General features: G+C 42.6%; 1 protein-coding gene across 5 annotated transcripts in view; it reads right to left on the bottom strand.

Annotated features, from left to right (window-relative positions):
• LOC139464063 (prolow-density lipoprotein receptor-related protein 1-like) overlaps positions 1 to 23,201 on the bottom strand; it is a 185,323-nt gene that overhangs the window by 82,544 nt on the left and 79,578 nt on the right. For 3 of the 5 annotated variants that reach the window (XM_071245608.1, XM_071245611.1, XM_071245609.1), the window contains exons 3-17: positions 21,031 to 21,162; positions 17,701 to 17,826; positions 14,312 to 14,344; positions 9,633 to 9,770; positions 8,132 to 8,251; positions 7,670 to 7,795; positions 7,239 to 7,384; positions 6,444 to 6,543; positions 5,330 to 5,492; positions 4,880 to 5,102; positions 4,325 to 4,511; positions 3,841 to 3,969; positions 2,468 to 2,707; positions 1,934 to 2,105; positions 864 to 1,083 (exon numbers count right to left, since the gene is read on the bottom strand). In XM_071245608.1, the coding sequence (XP_071101709.1) occupies positions 864 to 1,083; positions 1,934 to 2,105; positions 2,468 to 2,707; positions 3,841 to 3,969; positions 4,325 to 4,511; positions 4,880 to 5,102; positions 5,330 to 5,492; positions 6,444 to 6,543; positions 7,239 to 7,384; positions 7,670 to 7,795; positions 8,132 to 8,251; positions 9,633 to 9,770; positions 14,312 to 14,344; positions 17,701 to 17,826; positions 21,031 to 21,162 (2,255 nt within the window). Of the gene's footprint in view, positions 1 to 863; positions 1,084 to 1,933; positions 2,106 to 2,467; positions 2,708 to 3,468; positions 3,481 to 3,840; positions 3,970 to 4,324; positions 4,512 to 4,879; positions 5,103 to 5,329; positions 5,493 to 6,443; positions 6,544 to 7,238; positions 7,385 to 7,669; positions 7,796 to 8,131; positions 8,252 to 9,632; positions 9,771 to 14,311; positions 14,345 to 17,700; positions 17,827 to 21,030; positions 21,163 to 23,201 lie in introns of those variants that run through there. The other 2 variants (XM_071245610.1, XM_071245612.1) reach the window with 2 other exon arrangements.

Raw genomic sequence — 23,201 nt, 5'->3', positions numbered from 1 at the left:
GCTGCTTGGAACAGTATTTCAGTTATATCACGGCATGTCAGTGTTTAATGTGGAGGGGGGTGCAAGGGTGGCCCAGTCATCTAAGGCGCCGTGATTCGCTGTGCAGAGTTGCATCCCTTGGACATACCAGAAACCTATGATTAAAGGTTTGAATCATGGTTCATCCCGATTATGTTTCTAAATTTGTCAGCACCATACCCGTGCACGAGTATGGCAGTAACAAACCTAGAAACATAATCAGGTCAAATCTAGGATTTGAACTCATGATCACTGGTTTCTGGCAGGCCTAAGTAACTTTTGGTTGTTGTTTAATGCTGCAGTCAGCAATATTCCAGCAAATGATCTTGTCTGGCTAGTGATTGATATTGCGAGCACACTGTCAGGATATGAAGACATGCCATCCCTCAAGCCACCAAGGCTGACCACCAGATCCATCAGGTCACCTCCTCTTATGATCAGCATAGGCTGCTGGGGACCGAACCCGGAATCTCCACCCAACTACATAACGCGAACAGCTGTGCCCTGATTGCCCATTGCGACTTTTAACAAAGGAACAAAGGAGAAGATGTCGCTGCTGTGTACCACCTGATGCTGTTCAAGCAACCAGACACTGCAGCTTCATCACCATTGTGTCACCGAAATAAAACCTTACCAAAACTATTACTAACCATACCACTCAAAACAAGTCAAAGAACACCCACAATTGGAAGACATTACAGATTAACTATGGTCATATGAAAGAATTGGGCTTTCTTTAACTTCCTAGGAGTAGTATATGTGAAAGTCTTCTAGGATACACTGACTCATGAACTCCATCAACAGCAGAATTGTTCCACACATGATAACAATGTGATAATGCATACCCGTCTGTCCGACCCATTAGTCAAGATACTTTCGATCTTGTCGTAGTAAGCGTCGGTCCAGTACAGCCTGTGATTGGCTGTATCCAGAGTGAGGCTGTTCGGCCACTTGATGGTCTGGTTAACTAGGTCTCTCCGGCCACTGCCATCCAGCGCAGCCTGTTCGATCTTAGCTACAATGTCGCCAGGGTGTCTCCACAGGAGGTCAATCCAGTACATCATGCTGCAAGGATGAAGGTCACATTCATTAGAAAGTTAGAAACATAATGACATTCACATCAATAATATGTTTGCTGGCAGGTTTACGCTGCAATCAGCAACATTCCAGCCAGATCACAGTGACATGTCAATAATCTAGAGTCAGTCAGCCAAAAGTAGCACCGGACAGTAACCATGGCAATAGGTATGTTACGAAGCAGTCAGGTTTTGTCTCCATTATGTCATAATAACATGAGAGACATACTCAAAACTCCCAATTTCTTTCAAATGGCTATAGCTATGGAGGGTGGATATTGCAACACATAGTCTCCAACTCTGGGTGTTCTTTATGGTTTGTTTGTTGTTTAACAACCGCACTCAGCAATGTTCCAGCTATATGACGGTGGTCTGTAAATAATCTAGTCTGGACAAGACAATCCAGTGACTGACATCATGAGCATCGATCCTCACAATTGGGATACGATGACATGCTTCAACCAAGTCAGCGAGCCTGACCAGCCGATCCTGTTAAAAGCATCTTACGACAAGCATAGTCGCCTGTTAGGGCAAGCATGGGTTGCTGAAGACCTATTCTACCCCAGATCTCCATGGGCTGGGTGTTCTTTAACTTGTTTTGAGTAGTATATTCATACTACAATATGAAATAGTAACATAATGTAGATCTCCAATAATGAAAATGCCGTTAGGTGACATTAAAATTAGGAAGGAATAAGATCAGATTACATTTGTCAGCTAATCAAAGTAATTTTACAAAGAAATAATCCCTCCAAATGGTAACAGCTGAACTCTTTTACATTGGAAGTGACAGAATTGACAACAGCACATATGTAGGATGTAAAATAACTCATGCTTACCCTTCATTTGGATCTACGACCATTGACCGTGGATGGTTGGTGCCGTTGACGACGGTGTAGACCATGGAGGTGTTGTCGAGCCTGACGACGTTGATTGACTGGTGGCCGTCATCAGTCCAGTACAGGTTGCTGCCCACCCAGTCGATGGCCAGACCCTCACACCGAGTCACTCCTGGAACACAGGGCACGGAAACAGATTTGTAGAGCTTGGCTCCATTATGACCAAACACCACAGTAACCATAGCAACAGGAATGCTGCTAAGCACCACAAGTCTTGGCTCCATTATGACCAATCACCACAGTAACCATGGCAACAGGAATGTTGCTAAGCACCACAAGTCTTGGTTCCATTATGACCAATCACCACAGTTACCATGGCAACAGGAATGTTGCTAAGCACCACAAGTCTTGGCTCCATTATGACCAAACACCACAGTTACCATCGCAATGATACTAAGTTGCCATAATCCTTGGCTCCAGTCTTTACTAACCCTGCACAGTTGGTACATTATTGAGACAAACACAGTTACTTACCTGAATCCAGGAAAAGTTCAGATTCTTCTTCACTGTCCACATTCCGCCGCCGTATTTGCATCTTGCTGACATCGGAGAAGTACACAATGCCCGTCGAGGAATGGGGAGCCAATGCGATTGGTCGGTTGAGGTTCTGGATGGGTACCATCACGTCGTGCGCAATGCTTGGGTCCAATGAAATGCCGTGTACACTTCCTTGCTGGGCGCTGGCGTATAGCAGGAACCTGTCCGGTATTTTCTCTGTAACCATGGTATCATGCAATAATTTAGTTATACACAGTTGTGACTACAGCTGTTAAGTGATGGCTGGACCAGACAATCTCGTGGTCGACAGTGTGAGAAACAACCACAACACTGGTGCAATTCAGTACAGCCACAGTTTGTTCATCATGGTCAGTACGGGAGTCGATGGAGGGGTGATTACTAGTGCACTACTAGTAATTATAATGAATTAACTGTGAAAACCTTATGAAAAATTACAGTGTGAAGATCAAACCAACTGTGAGCTGGGTAAAGACTATCCCTGTTTACTTTAGCACAGATAAGAAAGTGATGTTTTCCTGCCTCATGTATGCGTAGATGCTGTTGGCTTGAGAATACTATCTTCCTCAAGGCTATTAGAGAGCTAGCAATCAAGGAGCGTCTGTTGAAAATCTTAAGATGTTTCAGTGTTAGGACAGCCGAAATATAGGATTGATGTCTATGACGTAATAGGTTATGTCTTCAAAGGAATTACCAACCTAAAAAGTAGTTTTCCTTGCAAGATTCAGTGACAAAGTCTGACACGTCTGTCACGTCTAAGAGTCAGCAGACTGCTAGGGAAGCTGTAATGTCGTCTAACAACTGTCTGCTGTACATCATGAGCACATTCCAACATGTCTTTCCAAGCAACATATATTTGGATATCAAAAATGGAAAAGCAATCCAAAGAAAGTAGTTTGTTTCAACTTTTTAATGTTTATAGATTCTACACCCTTCCGTTAACATAAATGTGTACTCACTTTCACACTGGGTTCCGTTAAACGTGTTCTCACTTTCACACTGGGTTCCGTTAAATGTGTACTCACTTTCACACTGGGTTCCGTTAAATGTGTACTCACTTTCACACTGGGTTCCGTTAAATGTGTTCTCACTTTCACACTGGTCACACTGGGTTCTGTTAAATGTGTACTCACTTTCACACTGGGTTCCGTTAAATGTGTACTCACTTTCACACTGGGTTCCGTTAAATGTGTACTCACTTTCACACTGGGTTCCGTTAAATGTGTACTCACTTTCACACTGGGTTCCGTTAAATGTGTACTCACTTTCACACTGGGTTCTGTTAAATGTGTACTCACTTTCACACTGGGTTCCGTTAAATGTGTACTCACTTTCACACTGGGTTCCGTTGTGCAGTCGGAAGCCCGCCCGGCAGGCACATGTAGCTTGAACTCCGCCACTCACGAGCGGCATCGGGATGCAGATCTGGCTGCACTTATTCTTATGAATCTGAACATTTTCTGTGGAAAAAAGGCAGAGATTCGAGTTTGTTGTTGGATATGTGCACACATTATTCAGTTATATCATCCACTAGAAAATACTTTCACAAACTGATACCTTATCCAAGACAAGAAAATGCATATTAAAAAACTCCAAATAGCAATCTCTTCTCTTCTTCATGGAAGTTTAACAACAAAAAAGCTGAAAACTGACAAAATATGTCAATTGTCAAGAATCCAAATTCAACCAGTTCAACAGAAAAACTCCACTGACAATCAAGCTACAAAACCTGAATAGCACACGTTGTGGAACAATCTCTGAATAACACATGGATAATCTCCCCAATCTGCAACTATGCCCTGCACACAAACTTACTGTGGCCTGGCTGTCTCACTGAGTGTACCACCTGCAGGGCGCCAGGCTTGATCACGTCCTTCTTGATCACTTGCGGCGGGATAGTGCGGTCGTAGCGGTGCAGCTGTACGACGCTGTGGTTGCGCTTTTGCAGGTTAGACACATATAGGGCATTTTCAAAAAGTGTTAGCCCATACCGCGGCTTAATCTGGAAGTAAGGTAATAAACAGTCCTCAAAGTTCTACTAAAAATGACTTGAATTTCTTTGAAAGGCATTACTTAGAAGTTGATGGATGACAAAGTAGACACAATTATGTTGTATGCCGGAGGAATAAAAAAGAATCACTTTGTAGAAGAGGGCCCAGGAACATGGGTAAAATCTCCAGTTAGATACAGCGAGTGAGAGAAGTCAGTACCTTGGTCAATATGTTACGGGGCCAAAAGAAAAAGAAAACAGTCACAGAGTGATCGAGTGTGAGCATCAATTCCCACAATCCTCCAGCAGTGACACTATGGATACAGGGCTTGATCTGGACGCCCAAACTTTGTACAGGCTACCATCAACTCAACACTTACATTTGTCCCTGGGGACACGGTTCTCCTGTTGTTGCCGTCGTAGTCTGCTCGCTCAACGAGGTTGAGGAAGGTGTCTCCCCAGTACACGTGTCTGTTGGCGTAGTCCAGGGTGATGCCGCTGGGGTGGACGATCTTCCGCGTCACAATGCCATGAGCTTCAGAACCGTCGAGATTTGCTCTCCCGATCTTGGACTGTGATGACCAATCTGCGTAGAATATATACCTGAAACACAAAGTTAATCAGTGTCGTCATCTACATCATTTACTCAGAGCATCTAGGACGTCCATCAATAACATTGAAGTCAATAAATAAATATCACATACAGCCTCTGGATGCACTGATGGCAATACTCATGATGATAGTGAACGTAGCTTGTACATAACATACCCTCTGGATACATCGTTAGCAATACTTGTGATGATAGTGAACGTAACATGTACATGGCTTACCCTCTGGATGCATCGATGGCAATGCTCTTAGGCTGGCTTATTCCATAGTTGAGCACTGTCAGACAATGTTCGCCAGTAGCTGTGCACAGAAAGATCTGATCTCGTTTGTCGTCAGCAAAATACCAGTTTCCAGACATCCAGTCTTTGGCAATTTGATTCACAGCTGAAAAGAAAGTCCACAATAAAAACAACTTGTAAACCTACACATGTAACAGGCTTCATTGATAAGCATATAACTGTCAGTAATATTTGAGCATGGAGTCCACAGACCAGAGCTGTGAATCGTGAGGCCACGAGAAAGGTGAACAGAGCCTTGGGTGAAACACTGCAGCCATTGTGACCAACAAATTCCCTATATATGCAGGCCGCAATATTCCACCTATATCACTGCAGCCTGATATTATCAAGCCTAGATCAGATAAACAAGTGGTTGATATCATGAGCAACTTAACACCATCGGAGTAAGATGACAAGAATGTTCTAAATCACAGAGTCTGACGACCAGATACAATCTAGTCATCCCTTTTGTTTGTTTGTTTGTTTGTTTGTTGTTTAACGCCGCACTCAACAATAATCTGGCTAAATGACGGCAGTCTGTAAATAATTGAGTCTTGATCAAACAATCCAGTGATTGACATCATGAGCATCAATCCATGCAATTGGGATATGATGACATGCATCAACCAATTCAGCAAGTCGGACCACCCGATCCCTTCAGTCGCCTCTTTCAATGAGCATAGTCGCCTTTTATAGCAAGCATGGGTTGCTGAAGACCTATTCTACCCCGGATCTTGATGGCAAGCATGGGTTGCTGAAGACCTATTCTACCCCGGATCTTCACGGCAAGCATGGGTTGCTGAAGACCTATTCTACCCTGGATCTTCACGGCAAGCATGGGTTGCTGAAGACCTATTCTAGGCCCGGATCTTCAGGGCAAGCATGGGTTGCTGAAGACCTATTCTACCCCGGATCTTGACAGATAACAATAATCCCCAGGGGTTGATAGTCCATCTATGATCCCAGTTGGGGAAAAACACTAACAACATTATGAGGCATACATGCCCACTCTCTGGAACATGACCATGTGTAAATCCTGCCTAGTGATGAGACTCACATGTAAGTTTGAAGTGGGTGTCTATCGTCCACTGTTTCGAGCTGTCGTGTAGGTCCGCACACTGAAGCTCATTGTCTGCCTTGGTATGATTGTATGACAACTGAAACGATGAAATGAAAAAAACGGTCAAAATTCTTTTGGATAACAAGTTTATACTACACACTGCACATACAGTCAACTCAGATAACGAGATACTTTCAATGTGTTGAGACTTTGAGTGTATAAGAACAAATTCAGGATAACTTTAAACATTTTTGGGGTACCTTAAGTCACTTTTTATGACTTATATGATTGTTCATGGGCAGGAAAAAATATGTCCAAGGATTTTAAGGAGATTTAATCACAGGCTTTTATATCTCACATAAAATACCCAAGATGGAAAGTGTTTTATCTTACATATAAACCGAAAGACAAATCTACAACAATTTATCAACAATTTCATGTTTTAAATATACTTTCCATGAACCTTAGGAAACGGATGTCAAACATCTCTAGCTGGCTTACATGTACTTGACAAAAAGAGATTATGAACAGCAGTGTGGTTTATCAGCATCTCTGTTTTATCCCCTTAACGCTGAGTGCCAGGCAGGGCAACAACAAGTAACATTACAGTCCTTCCTCTCTCCAAGCAGACACTCTAGCCATGACACCAGACAGGTAGAGGAAAATGTTGGCACTTTAAATTGAACGCCTACTCTACGCTTCCGTACAGCTTGTACCCTTTCTGGCCATCATGACATGGAGTTGTCAGGCAGAGAATTTACTGCGGTGACAAAACTTCTTCCAGCACCTTACCCAGCAGGCTGAGTTGTTCTGGTAGTCAAAATCTAGCGTGGTGATCCTGTCGCCGGTGATGTTGAAGGATGAAGACACGGCGTTGGTGGACAGGTCAATGAGGAGGAGGTTGCCGTAGTTGGCAACGAGGAGCTTGGCCGGTGCAGCTGCACACAACAATAAAACGTGTCAGATATGCAAGTAATCACTCACAAGGATTTAACCACGCTAAATTAGATATTTGACACTTCATATTACACATTCAGTTCAAAATTCAACTTAGCGCTGTAAAATCTACAAGTAACTTGGCCCTAAATTTGAAACATTATGTTTATCTCCTATATAACATATATCTTTATTACGTGGTAGTGTGTTATTGATGGATGTTTCTCTATATTTGCTCAAATTCGGCCTCGCTAGTCACATGATCAGTACAGGTGGTGAAATCTTACAGCCAATGGCTCTACATCGTCCCATCTTCCCGGCCTTGTACCCCGTCGTACAGGAACAGTTGTAGCTGCCATTGGTGTTGTCACAGTTTTGGTCGCAGAAACCATCAATTTCACACTCGTTAAAATCTGTAACACAAAAATATTCCAACCAAATGTAAATTCCAAGCATCAGTCAGTACTTGTGAGTGAGTGAGTATGGTTTTACGCCACTTTGAGCAATATTCCAGCAATATCACGGCGGAGGGACACCAGACATGGGCTTCACACGTTGTACCCATGTAGAAAATCAAACCCTGGTCTTCGGCGTGATGAGCAAATGCTTTAACCACTGGGCTTTCCCATCGCCCTCAGGCAGCTCTTAATAGTCAGCAATATCTCAGTTATATCACACGGGCCTGATGTCAGCAATATCTCAGTTATATCACATAAGCCTGTTGACAGCAACTTGAGAGAGACACTCACCAACACATTTGATGGGGTTCTTGTCGCTGATCTGCTGGCCCTCCTGGCAGTAGCACTGCGGCCCCTTCAGGGTTTCCTTGCACATGTACTCACACTGCTGTGCCCGACACCCGTAGTTGGCTGGCAAACAATCAACACACTACATGAACAACATGTCCTGCTGGGCACTTCATTCTCTTCAAACTCAGGAAACTGTCCTGTTCAACTTGAGCTGAGGAGCTTGTTATCATACCTCCATGTCAGAATGATGAAATCTGATAGGTCCACGTGAATTTGATAAAATACTGTTTAACCAGCCTTAGCGGGGAATAAATTTCTCAGCAGGGAATAAATCCTTTATACGCCACCACAAGCAAATCAGGCTGCATGCAGATTTCTGAGAGACAGAATACATCCCTGCTTCAAAGCAAACATATGGGTCAATGGAAGTCACGTGACATAGGACAAGCTAACCTCAGCTCAATCATAGCTATTTTCGTCAATTTTTAATTTGTTTGAATTCTTTTGAATTCTATGTCTGTAAGACTAAATCACTATAGCAGGGTCACTCAGGGTACATAGGGTTAGGTTGTGAAACCTAGCACAGTACGCATAAAACCCCATGTGATCCAGCCACAACTGATATTATTGCACACCTGAATGTGAAGTTATGGTCAGTGACATCTCTCCATTCAATATTCATTCATCTATTTTATCATTGTCTCTTCCTCACGTTATCTTAAACAACAATCAGTGAGTGAAATGGGTTCTAGTCTGTGGCCAGAAATAGTAAACATATAACAGGTTAGGAGCAGACAAACCACCTAGAGATTGATTCCATCCAAGTGGGCAGGCACACTGACATCGTTGATGGTCACTATCCTGGCCATCCCATCCCCAGCCATCTTTCCAAGTGAGTGACATGTTTATTTCTGATTACAGCTGTATTACATACATAGTTTGACATCAGGACTTCACTCCGTGTTCCCAGCATCCCTGGGAACACCTGTCAGCCCCGAGAATTCCCAGGTTCACCTATAAGCCACAGATCTCCAGGATCACCCATTTCCCCCAGATCCCCCATAAACCCCAGATTTCCAGGATCCCCCATAAACCCCAGATTCCCAGGATCACCCATAACCCAGAGATCCCCAGGATCACCCATAACCCCCAGATCCCCAGGATCACCCATAACCCCTAGATCTCCAGGATCACCCATAAACCCCAGGATCACCCATAACCTCCAGATCTCCAGGATAAACCATTAGCTCCCAGATCTCCAGATTAAACCATAAACTCCCAGATCTCCAGGATCATCCATAACCCCCAGATCTCCAGGATCATCCATAACCCCCAGATCCCTGGGAACACCCATAACCCCGAGATTTCCAGGATAAACCATTAATCCCTAGAACCCCAGAATCGCCCATCAGCCCCAAATGTCCAGGATGATCACCAGACCCCAGACCACATGGATTACCCTTAAGTTCCGAGATCACCATGATCCCCGGTCAGCACCTACCACAATGGGCTCCCTCGTCGGCGCCATTGTCTTCACAGTCCACTACAGAGTCACAGACTCTCGTCAGGGGAATACAGTGGAGAGTGCCAGGACATAAATACTGGTTTGGAAGACACTTAAAGCTGTCGATGGCGTCACCTGAAACACGGTCACAACATCCTCAATACCATTCATCAACACACAATCCTTGACGGTGCTACCGCAAGAAAAAGAGAATTGGAGTGTATTATTTTTCAAGAAGTGTAATAATTTTAAAGTAGTGTCATAATTAAAAAGGAATACTTGCTTTACATTGACAACGGTGGTACAAAACCATTAACACATGAGCACCTGCCTCGCGCCATTTAACTGTCTCTCTCATAGCTGTTTGTCATTTATAAACAAGATACGTTGCTTCTTGCCAATGATTATTCAAGTGTACGATTATTCAAGTGTTTAAAAAATGAAAAATACAAAAATGATTAGACCATTTAAATTCTATGAGCATAAAAGTAGACTTACCATAAACATGAATAGATACCTATTAATTCAGTATTGCATAGGCTCAAAGTTTACAATCAAACATTAAACTTTAGAATAAAGAATATTGAAACAAAAATATTCATCAAAATTATAGAAAGCCTTTGAAAATTTTCTGTGCCCAAAACTGGATAATGTCATGCAGATGATCAAGCTGCATGACGTCATGTCATAAGTCACATACAATCTCTCCGATTACATTGTTTGTAAGGAGTTACTGTGTGCTAAGAGCATGCAGACACATCAGGACAAACGCAATGCAGTGTTACATAAGCAGGTAGTCCGCGTGACAACACTCGGAACAACAGCAACAACAACAGCAACAACATCAGCAGCTACACACAACACACATGTACTCAACGTACGACCGAGATACTGATGTATGGAAGCCTCAGAGAACAAGAACGTCCATATTGTAATCAGGAGCATGGCTTTCACAAGTGTCTCTATCAAATGTTGAGTAGTATATATTTTGCAGGAAATCATTTGAAATTAGAGATAAAAGTTTCAGTTTTTTAAATGTTTTTTTTTAAAGATTTGTTCTAATAATGCACACATTTGACACCACAACACTGTGACACAAGCATGATATGATCTGTCAGTGACAGAAGCATGATATCTCATGGTGACATTAGCGTGATATCTAATAGTAACACTAGATGATATGATCCGACAGTGACAGAAGCATGATATCTCATGGTGACATTAGCATGATATCTCATGGTGACATTAGCATGATATCTCATGGTGACATTAGCATGATATCTCATGGTGACATTAGCATGATATCTCATGGTGACATTAGCGTGATATGATCAGACAGTGACAGTAGCATGATATCTCATGGTGACATTAGCGTGATATGATCCGACAGTGACAGAAGCATGATATCTCATGGTGACATTAGCGTGATATGATCCACAAGGGTGTATAAGCAGGATATATCACGGTAACTAAACATGGTATCATCCAGCAGTTATATGAATATGATATATCATGGTAAAACTAGCATGATATGGCCTAATAATGCTACATTTAAGTATGGCATGATCCTCCAGAGTATTAAGCAGGATAGACCATGGCAAGGTAATGTGATTAATACGATACATTTAGCAGTGCAGTATATGCCTAGTATGGAATTGCTACATGTAAATCATAAATGGGTAATGGTTGCTCATCACTGAATTTCGGTCATCTGGTCACACCCACATGCATCTGATGATATACAATATGTCAACACTGATATATGTCATTACATCATGTTATTCTATGTCCTCAATACTAATTTTTTATATTCGTTTTGTTTAACGCAGCACTCAGCAATATTCAAGCTATATGACCGCAGTCTGTAAATGATCAAGTATGGACCAGACAATCAAATGATTGATATCATGAGCATCAATCCAAGCAACTGGGATACGATAACATGCATCAGCCAAGTCAGCGAGCCTGACCACCAAATCCCATTAGTCGCCTTTTTCAGCAAGCATGGGTTGCTGAAGACCTATCCTACCCCGGATCTTCAAGGGTTTCCTCACAACTAACAAGAGGAGCCATCACCTGCGGTAATCTCCACTTGGCCACTGTGACTGACACGTCCCATGTGATAGTACAGACTATAGTAAATGGGTAGTTGTAATATGCTATACTCCATCTTCTAGAGCGTCTCAATGCCTGAAGACAATTATTACCTTGGTTAAAGTGTGATCAGTGTGCGCTCAATTTTCTTTCTCAGCTCCCTAGGGAGTATACAACACAAGCTTCACATGGAAGTTGGATGTGATGATCGGATCACACCCGTAAACATCGACTTGATCCACAGACAAAAGAACATTATTATTTAGATTCTTTGGTGTCATAGATGATATGTGTTACAGAGATTGACCACTGACCTGGGCGTCATAGATGATATGTGTTACAGAGATTGACCACTGACCTGGGTGTCATAGATGATATGTGTTACAGAGATTGACCACTGACCTGGGAATCATAGATGATATGTGTTACAGAGATTGACCACTGACCTGGGCGTCATAGATGATATGTGTTAAAGAGATTGACCACTGACCTGGGTGTCATAGATGATATGTGTTACAGAGATTGACCACTGACCTGGGTGTCATAGATGATATGTGTTACAGAGATTGACCACTGACCTGGGCGTCATAGATGATATGTGTTACAGAGATTGACCACTGACCTGGATGTCATAGATGATATGTGTTACACATATTGATCATATATTTGACAGTTTGAGCGACAAAGTGGGCGTGACCTTGTCGTAGCAGTGCAGGTGAAACATGTTAAGAGCTATATGAATTCAGGATGATCCCGCAGTGGTTAGATTCCTATGTTCAGAAGCAAGTTGTTGATGAAATACTAACTCCAAAAACTAGTCATTAACAGACGTAAGGAAATAAAAAAACATTTGCCGAATCAGCGTAATTAGTGCTCGCAAAAACCATAAACCTCTTTGCGTATCAGGATAATGAAGAAGGCTATTTTGGTATAAGTAACAGGATTGACAATTGGCCAGCAGCATGTGTGTATATTGTTATTTATTCACTGCTGGCAGGAGCAAATGTTAAAGGATCTCTACTTCAGGGCTTTAATTGTCAGTAAAGCATATGTTGATGACTGGGTTATGTCTCAGCTTGTTACTAAAGTAGAAACACCTCTCGTTACAAACCAACAATATTAACATGATGTAGGACTAGAAACCAACATGTTAATGAACCAACAGAAGAATATCCAATGTTGACAGGTAAATCAATGTTGAAAAGAAAAATACAACAAAATTTTACAAATCGTTAAACAACAAAATAGATTTGTTTCTAAAAAGGCTAACATCAAAAGAGGAAATATGAAAAAAAGAAGCAAAAAAAGAAGCGCTGCATAATTTTGACCTTTCCATCTTAATGGATTTTTTCTTTTTATCAAGACTTCGACATAGACAACCTTTAAGAATATCCATGATTCATAGTCTCATCTACACCTGCAATATATATCCTTTATCACCCGCTCACATGTATGCCTGCTATATATGTCCATTATTTCCCACTGACATTTACACCCGCAATATATATCCCTTCTCCCCCCACTCACGTCTACACCTGCAGTATATATCCTTTATACCCACTATCACATCTACACATGCAATATATATCCTTTACCACCCGCTCACATGTATGCCTGCTATATATATCCTTTATTCCCACTATCACATCTACACCTGCAATATATATCCTTTAGCACCCGCTCACATTTATGCCTGCTATATATATCCTTTATTCCCACTATCACATCTACACCTGCAATATATATCCTTTAGCACCCGCTCACATGTATGCCTGCTATATATATCCTTTATTCCCACTATCACATCTACACATGCAATATATATCCTTTACCACCCGCTCACATGTATGCCTGCTATATGCATCTTTTATACCCACTATCACATCTATACCTGCAATATATATCCTTTATTCCCACTATCACATCTACACCTGCAATATATATCCTTAATCCCCCACTGAAATCTACGCCTGCAAAATCTATCCTTAAACCCCCCCCTCCACCAGCTCAAATCTACACCTGCAATATCTATCCTTAATCCCCCCGAGCTCAAATCTACACCTGCTATATATATCCATTATTCCAACTCACATCCACACCTTCTACATATAACCATAATTCTCCCACATGAGCTAGATGTCCATTCTCCTATGGAGTGTATGAGTCTACAATGGCGCCATGGGTGTTATGATGATGGTGATGGTGTATGGCATGTTGGACACACAGGATGAGACAAGCGGTGAACTAGCAGCATCAGCAGAGCAGTCATCACATGACCAGGAGCCAAGAAGCAAAGCTGGTTGGGTGTGTTGCAATATCAAAACTGCTCACCAGAAACTAGTTCCATATTGCAAGATACAGTACTAGTTTCTTGATAACAGATTCAATTTTGAGTGGTTTCACTGTTAAAAGAGTTTTAAAATTTGTTTGAAAATGTACAACACATTTCAATATTTATTAAATGTCCGTGCCAGAAACAACCCACTCTCCTGTGTGATCATTACTTGCAAAGCACCCATTTTTACGCCCAACCCGCTACCGCAAAGAATGATGGGAAATGGTAAGATGGTATAGATACCAACCTCGTGCATGTTTCCCGCCCTTAAGTTTCACGCCTGGGATACGACACAGGATGACGCCATTAGTACAGAAACTTCATGGATGCACCTAGCTGGCACCCGCCATAGCAACCAGACATATTCCTTGACAACATTCTACAAACTATTTAATTCAAAAATTTCTGTTTCAAAACACATTCCAAAAAAAAGGAGTGACGGAGTTCTATAGCTTCATGTGGTCTGGCTACATCAACTTAAATGCTTATTGCATTATAACACTGGGGTATGTCGATTCCCAGGGGTTAGAATGTGGAAGGAAACTCAAATTAGAGAAATGTCATCAGGGTGAATTTCAATATCTTGGGAGTTAATTTGAATGGAAAGTTGTTGAAGACTTTAAACTTCCGATATTTATGATACGGATGATGAACAAACACATCACTGAGTAAACTCTCACAACCACTCGTTTAGTTGAGCTACAAGTAAATTAAAGAATCATAGACTGAGTTTGAAATGTCCCTGTATCAGTGTCACCTTGAAACCAGGTTGTCATGGAATTGGTAGTCCGGATCTAGCACTAGTAATTACAGCGGGTGCAGCCATTGGCCGTATAGGATCAAACACTTTACCAATAGAATCACTCCTGCTCTCTCATTGGTGGAAACAGACACCTGACACAAGACAGGCTCATCTCACTGTCAGGGAACACTTATTAAATTGAAGGATTCGGAAGAACTTTTAATCAATTTTGTTTCACATTCGAACAATTTACTAACTTTACTAAACATAAAGTGAATTCAGTCGGCTGACATTTTTGTCTTTCTCGGCAGCAGCCACCAGGGAGAGAGAGCAGCTGTCATTTGTTAATAATTTCATTTCGCTGAAAAAAGAAAGTTTGATTAGCATTCCTGCGACATCATTAACAATAGAAAGAAAACATTCCCATGGAGATCTCATATTAGACCATCCCTACAAAACATTGTGTCATGGCACTGTAGCTCACCTAGTCATATATTGTAGGCATGTTCAAATATCTACAGAGACAGTCACAGGATTAAACCAGTAACCATATACAGAGAGAAACTGCGAGATTCCAAAGTCCACTGTTTCCAAATATGATATAGTGTCTTTCCCTTTAACATGACTTTATCATGAGATACCTACTAGATGTCTTTAGACTTAGTGTGAAGCACTGGTATGCACTGCGTTCATATAAACATTAAGATGCCAATATGCACAGCGACTTAAGTTTGCATTCTTCAACAAAATGGAGGATCAAGGGAAAATGCACAAACCGTCACGATGGATTGATTCGACTTACTGTTTAGAAACCTTTCAATTCTGTCATGATTGAGGAACAACTGTCATCTATTTCAATCATATTCTGGGCTGTCAATAATGGTCAATATCAACATTTTCTCTAACATTTATGAACCAATATTTCAGATCACCCCTTTCCCAAGTTGTCCCCTGAATAAACATTAATTCTTCAATAAACATTAGCATATTTGTTTTTGTAACACATGGTTGAGTACCAGTTCCGCCCCTTGCCAGGACAGTGATAGCTGGTGGTACTCAACTGACTGACAAGGGCCGTCACTCTGAATACATCCAATGATCAAAGCTGGCATAATATTTCAATATTTTTGGTATGAATAGTCAGGACAAATGGACCAAGATAATTAAGTAACTAAATTTCATAACATGATACAATAAATGCAAGGTGTTACAATGTCTGATTGGTGTAACACAACAAGGCATCCTTCACACAATTCTGGGAAGATTAAAACAAACCAATTCACAAAAGTTAAATTTTCAATACTGATGCCTATCATGAACAAAAAAACTTATCAGGGTTAAAAACATCCGAATAAAGTATGAGAAGGTTTTCCTGAATTGTCCCAAGCTCCTAAGCGTCCACCGAAAGACGTAGCATATACCGGGTACTAACCACAGATTGATGCCACTCCCAGCCTCATCATCATGCTGAGAATCTATTTATAGCCATTTTCATTGATTCAAAGTATCCCCTTGATGACTCGACTCCTGTAGGTTATGTGAAGATGATTATATTTGATTAATTTGATTTGATTAATTAAAAGTTTGTAAAAAAGAAAAACTCATAAAAATCACAAAAGTTTCAAATAATATGCTATGATATTTCAGCTTCTTCAGATGTTCCCAGACTAACACATACAAGAAACAAATGTACAACTTGTCCATTGATGTTATTTTGCAATATGGCTGCCATTGCAGCCATATTGAAAATCTGATTTAAACCTCTTGCATCAGGTACAGGTTTCATTGGTCCAGCGGTAAAAGAGGAGGAGCTACTGAGTCAGATGGACGACTGACAAGCAGGCCATGACATCCGCCCATCTGACATTGTCAGGTCAGCTAATACATTATACAGAAACATTGCTACAATATAGATACACAATATCTAGAATACATGGCAGTTAAACTGTTAGTTTTGAACAAGAAACTGATAGGTGTTTGTCCAAGCAATGACTACGCTTAGGTTTCTAATTAACTTGGAACTGAGTTAATCATGTGGCATGCACTATTTCATGCAGACACCAACGTCTAGCTTACAAACAAGCAGACATCTTGAGAAAATATAACACAACATTTCAGGACGTTAGATGTGCAGGAAGATCAATCAAATATGTAATACTTCTATCCCTTTTCCGCATCTAGGTGAGCTTAGAGGGTAGATATCCACTGGCAGCAATATTACAGCTGACCTGTTTAGTCAGGCTTCAAGCTAGAAAACCAGTTGCTGGTGTGAGCAACGATCGTAACACACCATTGGGATACCCAGCAGCGTCACAACACCAGCCTGGCAGAGCCCAAACAGAGATGTGCACCTTCACGGTCGCCCATCTGCCATTGGGAACATTTCACCCACATATTTCTGGAGGTGGTCATAAAATCCTTGAATTAAGCATTATCTTATCCCCTCTGAAGGTATCCATCATACTTAGACCCTTCCCATCAATAACAAAAACATACATATTCTGATGTTCAAATACATTCTGATCTTACAATAAATGTTAGAAATGTGGTATTTATCTGTTTACAAAGACTGAAGACGTAACAGGGTATATAAGGATATGGACAGAAACAGGCACAGATGCCAGGAAGGGAGATAATCACATCTCGTTAGTGAGACCAATTAATTAATCAGGGTCACTATACTAGCCAAGAAGAAAGCAACATTTGAATATATTAAAGGGGAGAGACGTACAGGGAGGTTGCTCCAGTTTGGGCAGAAATACTCGTATTCTGTAACTAAACTGAGTTATCCTAAACCGATTTAAATTCATTTTCACATATTTTATACATATTCTAAAAAATAAAGGTTCTGTGGCAACAATGTATATGAGTGATGAAGAAGGGAGCAAACTCACATTCTTGTGGGGATTCGTCGGACCCATCACTGCAGTCCTCTTCCCCGTCACACACATAGCCCTCCTTCACACAGAAGGGAGTGCCCTTCACACAATGGAAGTGTCCATCTTCACAGGTCGGGATGCCTGAAACAGTCAACATGGAGATGACAGCAACAGTGTACAGACCCCATGGCAACACTGTACAGACCACATGGCAACAGTGTACAGACCCCATGGCAACAGTGTACAGACCCCATGGCAACACTGTACAGACCCCATGGCAACAGTGTACAGACCCCATGGCAACAGTGTACAGACCCCATGGCAACACTGTACACATCACATGGCAACAGTGTACAGACCCCATGGCAACACTGTACAGACCCCATGGCAACAGTGTACAGACCCCATGGCAACAGTGTACAGACCCCATGGCAACAGTGTACAGACCCCATGGCAACAGTGTACACATCACATGGCAACACTGTACAGACCCCATGGCAACACTGTACAGACCCCATGGCAACAGTGTACAGACCCCATGGCAACACTGTACACATCACATGGCAACACTGTACAGATCACATGGCAACACTGTACAGACCCCATGGCAACAGTGTACACACCACATGGCAACACTGTACAGACCCCATGGCAACAGTGTACAGACCCCATGGCAACACTGTACAGACCCCATGGCAACAGTGTACAGACCCCATGGCAACACTGTACACATCACATGGCAACACTGTACAGACCCCATGGCAACAGTGTACAGACCCCATGGCAACAGTGTACACACCACATGGCAACACTGTACACACCACATGGCAACACTGTACACACCACATGGCAACACTGTACACATCACATGGCATCACTGTACAGACCACATGGCAACACTGTACACATCACATGGCAACAGTGTACAGACCACATGGCAACACTGTACACACCACATGGCAACACTGTACAGACCCCATGGCAACACTGTACAGACCCCATGGCAACACTGTACACACCACATGGCAACACTGTACACACCACATGGCAACACTGTACACATCACATGGCAACACTGTACACATCACATGGCAACAGTGTACAGACCCCATGGCAACACTGTACACATCACATGGCAACAGTGTACAGACCACATGGCAACACTGTACACATCACATGGCAACACTGTACACATCACATGGCAACAGTGTAAAGACCACATGGCAACACTGTACACATCACATGGCAACACTGTACACATCACATGGCAACACTGTACACATCACATGGCAACAGTGTACAGACCCCATGGCAACACTGTACACATCACATGGCAACAGTGTACAGACCACATGGCAACACTGTACACATCACATGGCAACAGTGTACAGGCCCCATGGCAACACTGTACACATCACATGGCAAGACTGTACACATCACATGGCAAGACTGTACACATCACATGGCAACAGTGTACAGGCCCCATGGCAACACTGTACACATCACATGGCAACAGTGTACAGGCCCCATGGCAACACTGTACACATCACATGGCAACAGTGTACAGACCCCATGGCAACACTGTACACATCACATGGCAACAGTGTACAGACCCCATGGCAACACTGTACACATCACATGGCAACAGTGTACAGACCCCATGGCAACACTGTACACATCACATGGCAACAGTGTACAGACCACATGGCAACACTGTACACACCACATGGCAACACTGTACACACCACATGGCAACAGTGTACAGACCACATGGCAACAGTGTTTAGGTCACATGGCAACCCTGTACACACCATATGGTAACAGTGTACAGACCACATGGCAACACTGTACACATCACATGGCAACAGTGTACAGACCACATGGCAACACTGTACAGGCCTCATGGCAACAGTGTACAGACCACATGGCAACAGTGTACAGATCACATGGCAACAGTGTTTAGGTCACATGGCAACCCTGTACACACCATATGGTAACAGTGTACAGACCACATGGCAACAGTGTACAGGCCACATGGCAACACTGTACAGAACACATGGCAACACTGTACAGACCACATGGCAACACTGTACAGGCCACATGGCAACACTGTACAGACCACATGGCAACAGTGTACAGGCCACATGGCAACACTGTACAGACCACATGGCAATACTGTACAGACCACATGGCAATACTGTACAGACCACACTGCAACACTACAGACATGGCAACAGTGTACAGACCTCATGGCGACACTGTACAGACCACATGACAACAGTGTACAGATCACATGGCAACAGTGTACAGATCACATGGCAACAGTGTTTAGGTCACATGGCAACCCTGTACACACCATATGGTAACAGTGTACAGACCACATGGCAACAGTGTACAGGCCACATGGCAACACTGTACAGAACACATGGCAACACTGTACAGGCCACATGGCAACACTGTACAGACCACATGGCAACACTGTACAGACCACACTGCAACACTACAGACATGGCAACAGTGTACAGACCTCATGGCGACACTGTACAGACCTCATGGCGACACTGTACAGACCACATGACAACACTACAGACATGGTAACAATGTACAGATCTCATGGCAACACTACAGACATGACAACAGTGTACATACCACATGGCAACAGTGTACAGACATGGCAACAGTGTACAGACATGGCAACAGTGTACAGACCACATGGCAACAGTGTACAGACCACATGGCAACAGTGTACTAAGAAACCCAAACATACAACAGTGGCTGTTCAAGGTCACAGCACTAATTACAGTGTGTAAATATAGCTCCTGTTTCACACTACTGTGGTAAACTGCAACACTCTAATTAAGTCAAGTTGTGGAAGTGTCGGGGCAAACAATGCTCAACGCAGTGACTGAACACCAAAAAGTCTCAACCAAGAAAAGGCTGTCGAAAATATTTACTTGATCAGTAGGCGTATGTCAATGTTATCCATATTAAGGTCATATCAAAGTCAAGGTCTTCTAGACTGTAAACAGTGTTTGAATTAAATAAATCACTAGACCTCAGCTTCAATACGTTTTGGAGGAAGCACAGTGACACTTGTTGAAGAAGTGTACCACTTCAGAGATACCTGTGAGTATGTGTTTACAGTCTGCAGTGCTGACAGGCAAGAAACAGCAAATCCTGGTGTGACTAAGGGACTCAACTTAGCTCAGCAAATTCTTCCTCATTGCTTCCAGGGAAATAATCTGAATCTACATTACCTTTTCAACTCCCATTATTTGATCCATGGATGCATACATTCATACAACATTATCAAATCTGTCTAAAACAAAAAAAAGTCATAGTTACTGCAGTTGGCAAGTTCGTCCTCTCCATTTGCGCAGTCCTCGTCTCCATCACAGAGCCAGCTGCGTGGAATACAGTGGTGGCCTATCTCCGTCTCATTGGGGCACAGGAATGTATCATGGGAGCACACCGATTCTGAAATAACAAAATGTAGAACAATATATAACAAAATAGAACAATACAGAACAGTCATGACAATGACTCTTCCCCCATACAACAATGTTTGTTGTTTAACACAGTACTCAGCAATATTCCAGCTATATGACTGTGATCTGTAAATAATTGAGTCTGAGCCAGACAATCCAGTGATTGACATGATGAACATCATTCCACAAAATTGGGATGTGATGATATGCATCAACCAAGTCAGCGAGCCTGGCCACCCATTCCTGTTTGTCTCCTCTTATGACAAACACAGTTGCCTTTTATTCTAACCCTGATGCAACCATGTACATCTTCTTTAGGTAAGAAGGGTCAGTTTCTGGATGCCATCATGGAACTGCCCACTCAACCATCATCAGCTACAAGTGTAGGCAGGTACACACATCAGTGAGTGAGTGGTGGAGTGAGTGAGTGAGTGAGTGAGTGAGCGAGCGAGCGGGCGGGCGGTGAGTGAGTGAGTGAGAGAGTGGGTGAGTGAGTGAGTGAGTGAGTGGGTGGGTGAGTGAGTGAGTGAGTGAGTGAGTGAGTGGGTGGGTGAGTGAGTGAGTGAGTGAGTGAGTGAGTGAGTGAGTGAGTGAGTGAGTGAGTGAGTGAGTGAGAGGGTGGGTGGGTTGGTGGGTGAGTGAGTGAGAGTGATGGTTTAACTCCAGCATGAAACTTAACTGATCCCAAGGTTTTTACATACTGCCATCCTCATGCTAGAGATGAAAAACACTATCCCGTCAAAAATGTCTGGACCAAGCAAACCAGTGACTGCAAAAGATGCCCCTAGGATTGGTTGGAGCACGATGACAGCCAGTGACTGATCCCGTCCGATCCTGTTCAGTTAACTCAAACCACCAGCAAGTGCTGAGGGAATTCTAAACTGGGGCCTGGTGGACCCTGAGTAATAAACTTGTGAGAGTTTGGTTTAACACCGCTCTGAACAGGACTCCAGTTATTCATGCAAGTCAGAAAAGTGAGGTGAGGTGAGGTGAGGTGAATTGGGGTTTAACATTGCATACAAGATTATTGCGATTATATAGCAACGTGCAAATATTTGTGTGTGTGTCTGTGGCTGCTTGTACTTGTCCGGATTGATGCCGATGTTATTGTGCTAGCTCACTGAGATACCATGCCGCAGTTTAACATGAATACCCCACTCAGACACAGTATACTGACTCCGAGCCAAAAAGTCTTTGTTTCATCTCCTTAATGCCTAGCACCAAGCAGGGTAACAACAAGTAGTATCTTTTAATGTTTTCTGGTATGATCGCACCCGGAGATTGAACCAAAGATTGAACCTTCCACCTTTCGCGCAGAGGCTCTACCACTAGACCACAGACCACAGACCACACAGTCGGTTGAAAGCCCCAAGTAATGCAGTCACAGACGTTTCCCACTTTGGTGAAACCCAGAAGCACAGGTATGATGCTGACAAACCTAGAAACATAATTGGAGTAAACCCGGATTCGAACCCACGATCACCGGTTTCTTGCATGCCCAAGGAGCGCAACTCTGCACAGTGCAAGGTTAGTGCCTAGCCTTGTCGAAGTAAGTCAGACCAAATTATTTGGATGAAAAATTCTTGCTGAATGACAGTATTGAAAATATTTCAATCATAACGTGAAACAGTAATCTCAGAAATGGCTCTGGCGCCATCTGCTGATAAAAGAAGATTGCATTTCTTCAGCCGTCTTAACATGAATGTTTGCACAGCTCTCCTCTACTGCTGGCAATCTATAATCCTTCACACAAGTAATGCTCAACCAATGGAACTTGTGGCCCTAACAGAATCAGTTACCGTTTACCAGTTAGTTTTCAAACTCAAAGCCAAAAGGAAATGACAATTTTTTCTACTTTTTGCATTAATTTTCCCTAAATTGAAACTTGATTCTTTTTAATCATAAAAATGTTGCTCTCAGTGGGTTGCAGGTGTAAACCATTACATGACACCATGGTTTTTCCAGCAAGTTGTTTGGTAGATGGTGATGTAATTGACAGAAGCCATCCCAGTGTCCCTCGTGTGTGCA

This window comes from Haliotis cracherodii, unplaced genomic scaffold (assembly GCF_022045235.1).
Source record: "Haliotis cracherodii isolate W230 unplaced genomic scaffold, xgHalCrac1.p SCAF_16, whole genome shotgun sequence".
NCBI classification, from domain to species: domain Eukaryota; kingdom Metazoa; phylum Mollusca; class Gastropoda; order Lepetellida; family Haliotidae; genus Haliotis; species Haliotis cracherodii.
Note: the sequence above shows the minus strand (reverse complement) of the source record. Positions and strands in the feature narration are given on the sequence as shown.